The following is a 5,013-nucleotide window of genomic DNA, read 5'->3' as shown; positions in this document are numbered from 1 at the left end:
CACACACACACACACACACACACACTCTTTGTGGGTGTTGTAGGTGTCAAGATATGTTTTCCTCTCTCCTCGCGCCTGAAAAGGAGTAGAAGAGATTGTCATGAGAGAGGCGAAAACAATATATGTTTCAGTGTGCGCATGTACAATGTCACACACACACACACACACACACACACACACACACACACACACACACACACACACACACACACACACACACACACACACACACACACACACACACACACGCACGCGCACACGCACACACACACACGCACACGCACACGCACACACCCATCCACACACGCACACATACTTGTACATGTAGTGGAACCACGACGCGAGGGAGGATGCAAAGGCACCAGTGCTGGTTGTGTACTGTGCTCCGTGACTGTACGACACGAGCGCTCGCGCAATGGACTGCAGTCAACGGGCGAGGGCGTGCATGTGCGGATGTGAGTGAAACAACACAAGCACGCGCACTTAAACATGCTGTCGAGGGCCAAAGAGCGAGCGAGGACGTGTGTGCGTGTGTGCGTGTGCGTGTGTGTGCACTTGTTCATGTGCATCTACGCTTGCATGTGTGTGCATCTACGCCTGTGTATATGTGCGTGTCACCGTGCAAAAGGCCTGCACAGTCACCTGGAGGAAGCTCCTGATTGGGGCGAGGTGGTAGAAGGCGAGATGGCGGCCAAAGAAGCATTCCCGCGCCGCAGACTCAAGCTCCGTCATCAGCCGGTCCTGAAACGCAACCTGGCACCGTGGGATACAGGGACTGCAGATGAGCGCTCAGGTGTGTGTGTGTATGTGTATGTGTATGTGTGTGTGCGTGTGTGTGTGTGTGTGTGTGTGTGTGTGTGTGTGTGTGTGTGTGTGTGTGTGTGTGTGTGTGTGTGTGTGTGTGTGTGTGTGTGTGTGTGTGTGGAAGTGCGTGTGTGCGTGTGCGTGTTTGCGTGTGCGTGCGTTCGCGCGTGCGTGTGTGTGTTGCTCTCACATGCACACACCCATCTCTCATCTCTCACGCAATGTCACACACACACATACCACTCATCTCGCGCATACGTACGTCTGTTGTCTTGAAGAAGATGTCTTCGTTTCCTGCGTGCTGCGCCAGCTCCGCCCCCTTGCCAAATATCCTGTCACGTGTTGTGGAATTGTGGAGAGTGAAGTGATGAGAGAGCACAACAAACGTCGATTGGCGAAACTGCAATCACAGCTGCAACAACGCAGCCACACCTACTGCTACAGCAACACAGCCACACCTACTGCTACAGCAACGCAGCCACATCTACTGCTACAGCAACGCAGCCACACCTACTGCTACAGCAACACAATCGCATCCGCAACTGCAGCAATACAGCAACCATCATGCGCGCCTCCTCGATAAACACTGTCCAGGCCCATGATGAAGTGTCACAAACACACACACATATCTCCTGGTCCGCTCACCTGACGTATGCGTGCAGCACAACAGCGCCGTGCTCCTGCAGCGCTTCGGACAGCTGTACTTTATCCGCAGCGGTCTTGCTCGACTCTTGGTACTGCGCCAACACGCGCTGTTTGTGATGTGTGCGTGTGTGCGTGGTGTTTGTGTACGTGGTGTGTGAGTGTGTGTGTTGGCGGGACATGGTGAGCACAGCCAGATAAAGAGATGGACAAATTTACTCGCACAGACACACACAGACACACAGACACACACACACACACACACACACACACGCACAAACAGACATACACACACACACGCACACAACCCCTCTTCCCCCCCCCCTCTCCCCGCCTTTACCTTGATGGCGAGAAGAATGCTGGAGAGAATGGTCATGAGGGCGTGGTAGCCGTTGTAAGGCGCAAAGTCGCCGACGCGATAGGAGCGCGCACGACGTGCAATGTGTGGCAGCTCCCAATCCACAATGTGCATGGCGGCGATGGTGTTGAGCACCGCCGTCTTCAAGTTGTGGTCAATCTCTGCCGTGCGCTCTGGGCTGGCACCACGGCGCCAGGCCGCTGTGAAGCCGCCAACCATCGTCGTTGCTGTTGTCGCAGCCTTTGCTTGCTTGTTGGGCGATTTTTGCTTGGCCTTGGCCTTGGCTTGCTCGGCTTCTCGCTCCGTCAGCTCTGTCTGCACCTCGGCCAGGAGGAATCGCACGAGCGCAGCGAGATCATGCGCCGTCTCCGGCTTTGATGCCATGACTTGTGCGTCGTGCGCCGCCTCGTCCTGCTCCGTGTCTTCTTCGTCTGCGTGCTGTCGTGCCTTGGATGCTGTCCTTGTTGCCGTTGTTGTTGTTGTTGTCTTTGGTGGTGGTGTTGTTGTTGGTGGTGGTGTTGTGTCCTGGTGTTGTTGTTGTTGGTGCTGTTGATGATGATGATGATGGTGGCGTGCGCCAGGCGAAATGGCCGCGTCCATGGTTCCCACTGCACCCGTCGTCGTCGTTGTTGTCGTTGTGGTGTTGGTGGTGGAGCGAGTAGAACGTGGCTCATGTTCTACTGTCGTTGTGTGCGGCGTGTCTCCCGCCTGCCCTCCTTGCCTTGCTTCCATCCTGCTCCCTCCTGGTGGTTCGTGTCTTGGTTGCGGGCAAAGGAGATGTGTGTCATCGTTGTCGTTGTTCGTCGTTGTGTGTGTTTGTTTGTGTGTCGTCTCCTGGTTCGCAATGCTGAGTCAGCAATTTCCTGCGAGCGGAGCAAGAACACGCAAGCAGCAGAAGGAAGCTTCTCGCCAACCGCACAAATCCCGCAAATCACACACACACACGAACACGAACACATACACGTGGACGCTGCAACAACGCCTGTGAGTGCCTCACGCCTCGCTTGCTTGCCTCGCCTTGGGGTCCATGTGTGGATGTGGGAGAAAGGGCCAAGAGGGAACGCATTCACCTCTCTTCCCCCAGTCGTTCCCTCTTGACAGCCCTTACTTGCTTGTCGTGCAACTGCAGTGCTCCTGATTGTTGCTCGTCCTCACTCATCCACTGTTCTCCTGTTGCACTGCTCTTCTTGTTCCGTTGTACCCAGCAGTACGAATTGACCACCGTCAACAACCAACAAGCACCATGGTGAGCGAGTGTTGGGTGGACTGTGGTCCAATGTGGTGCTGTCCCTGTGGGTTGCAGCTCACTGGCTTTGTCACTTGTCCTGGTTGTTGATTCGCACGCGTCACCGCCATCTGTCGCTTGTTGTGCGTCCCTCCTCGCTCACGCGTTTGCTTGGCTGCCTTGACGCATGCAGAGCCTTCGTCGCTTCATCCCCCTCTTTGACCGCGTCCTTGTCCGTCGCGTCATCCCCGAGGCGGTGCGTCTGCAGTGCTCGTGTAGTGTGTATGTGTGTAGAGTGTGTAGTGTGTGTGTAGTGAGTGTAGAGAGAGAGTGTGTGTGTAGTGTGTGTAGTGTGTAGTGAGTGAGTGTTATCGAGTGAGTGTGAGTGTGTGTAGTGTAGAGTGTGGTGTGTGTGTGTGTGCATCATCGCCCTCCCCTCTTGTCTCTGGTTGCGCTCTTAGTCTCGTTTCCATTACCAAGGCACCAACCACACCCACTCACCCATCCTTCACTCTCCACATTGCAGAAGACAAAGGGCGGCATTCTGCTCCCCGAGCAGGCACAGAAGATGCCCAACGAGGGTGTTGTTGTTGCCACGGGCAAGGGTCTTCGCACAGAGGTACAGAGCGCTTGAGACCATGTGTCTTGATTGTCGCGCATTCTCGTCTTGCCGTTCAGCACACACCCACACCCACGCACAATACCTTGCATAATGTCGCTCACACGTACCTCTCACAATATGTCTCTCACGCACACATTCACACATCTTCACTCACACGCACACACATTCGCACACACACATGCACACATTCACACATTCACACACACTCGCACACACACACACTCGCACACACACCACACACACACACACATACCACACACACACACACACACACACACACACACACACACACACACACACACCCACAATGCACAGTCTGGCGAGTTCATGCCGTGTGCAGTGAAGGAGGGCGATAAGGTGCTTCTGCCCGAGTTTGGCGGCACCAAGGTCACCATCGACGACCAGGTACACACACACACACACACACATGTATGCGTGCGTGTGTGTGACAAATCTGTTTGCGTGAATGCATGCATGCATAATGCGTGCGTGCGCTTGTTTTGTTGTTGATGTGCACACAGCCTTTCGCTTGTTCTCCAATGTCTCATCTGCTCATGGTCTGACATCGCCACACGTTGTCCCCCTCCCTCCTCCCTTCCTGCACTCTCAACCTCCATAGGATCTGTTCCTCTTCCGTGACTCTGACATCCTCGGCACGCTCGAGTAAACCCTCAATGCTGCGGTTCCCCCTCCCCCCAACCCCGGAGATGACACGTGAACCCCTTCGTGTGCACGCGTCCCAACAACCCCGAAACACCACCACACACAGCCCTCGTCGCCCCCTACCACAACCAGTCGTTAGATCTTCCAATCCCCCCCCTCTCTCTTTTTGTATCCTCCCTTTGTCTGGTTCTCTGAGTGTACGCCCGGTGTGTTTTGCGCCCATATGGACTTGTGGATATGACACTAAAGCTCCCCAAGAATTGCATGAGATGTGAGGCAGGTCTTTAATGGTGTGACAAGAGTTAGCGGGCGTGTGGATGTGTGCGAAGGAGGGATGGGAGTAGAGGAGGGACGGGGAAGGCAAATGGGGGGGGGGGGGGAGGGAGCGAGACTGACAGGATGGAGATCAAGTTACGAGGCAGGCGGACGAGTAGGTACAGACAGACAGACAGATGGACAGACACACAGACACAGACACACAGACACAGACACAGACACACACACAGGCACACATACGCGCACACACACACACACAGACACACAGACACAGACACACAGACACAGACACACATAGACACACAGACACACATAGACACACAGACACACAGACACAGACACACAGACACAGACACAGACACAGACACAGGCACAGACACACACACACACGCGCATGCAAATAAGGGTTCCATTACAGTCGAC

The 5,013-nt window shown here is 54.8% G+C and overlaps 3 protein-coding genes across 3 annotated transcripts in view; 1 reads left to right on the top strand and 2 right to left on the bottom strand.

Annotated features, from left to right (window-relative positions):
* Positions 1-2,617, bottom strand: part of PTSG_06139 (uncharacterized protein) — a 6,471-nt gene extending 3,854 nt beyond the window's left edge. The window contains exons 1-5 of the mRNA XM_004992973.1: positions 1,787-2,617; positions 1,450-1,556; positions 1,067-1,136; positions 643-753; positions 295-420 (exon numbers count right to left, since the gene is read on the bottom strand). Of these exons, the coding sequence (XP_004993030.1) occupies positions 295-420; positions 643-753; positions 1,067-1,136; positions 1,450-1,556; positions 1,787-2,536 (1,164 nt within the window). The 5' untranslated portion in view covers positions 2,537-2,617. The remainder of the gene's footprint in view (positions 1-294; positions 421-642; positions 754-1,066; positions 1,137-1,449; positions 1,557-1,786) is intronic.
* Positions 2,618-2,667: 50 nt separating this feature from the next.
* PTSG_06138 (heat shock protein 10) lies at positions 2,668-4,579 on the top strand. Its single transcript, XM_004992972.1, has 6 exons — positions 2,668-2,788; positions 3,010-3,050; positions 3,223-3,285; positions 3,556-3,648; positions 3,967-4,056; positions 4,271-4,579. The coding sequence occupies exons 2-6, from the start codon at positions 3,048-3,050 to the stop codon at positions 4,316-4,318; spliced, it is 297 nt and encodes a 98-aa protein (XP_004993029.1). The 5' UTR covers positions 2,668-2,788; positions 3,010-3,047; the 3' UTR covers positions 4,319-4,579.
* A 325-nt stretch (positions 4,580-4,904) lies between these two features.
* PTSG_12400 (uncharacterized protein) overlaps positions 4,905-5,013 on the bottom strand; it is a 772-nt gene continuing 663 nt past the window's right edge. Inside the window, exon 3 of the mRNA XM_004992971.1 lies at positions 4,905-5,013. This exon is cut by the window's right edge and continues 88 nt beyond it. The gene's annotated coding sequence lies outside the window, so the exon portion shown is untranslated.

This window comes from Salpingoeca rosetta, assembly GCF_000188695.1.
Source record: "Salpingoeca rosetta unplaced genomic scaffold supercont1.14, whole genome shotgun sequence".
Classification (NCBI taxonomy): domain Eukaryota; class Choanoflagellata; order Craspedida; family Salpingoecidae; genus Salpingoeca; species Salpingoeca rosetta.
Note: the sequence above shows the minus strand (reverse complement) of the source record. Positions and strands in the feature narration are given on the sequence as shown.

Excerpts from the sequence above, each read along its gene's own strand:
- PTSG_06138 (XM_004992972.1), top strand. Across the intron at positions 3,286-3,555 it reads GTCGCGTCATCCCCGAGGCG|AAGACAAAGGGCGGCATTCT; the intron begins GTGCGTCTGCAG and ends TCCACATTGCAG. Across the intron at positions 4,057-4,270 it reads AGGTCACCATCGACGACCAG|GATCTGTTCCTCTTCCGTGA; the intron begins GTACACACACAC and ends CAACCTCCATAG.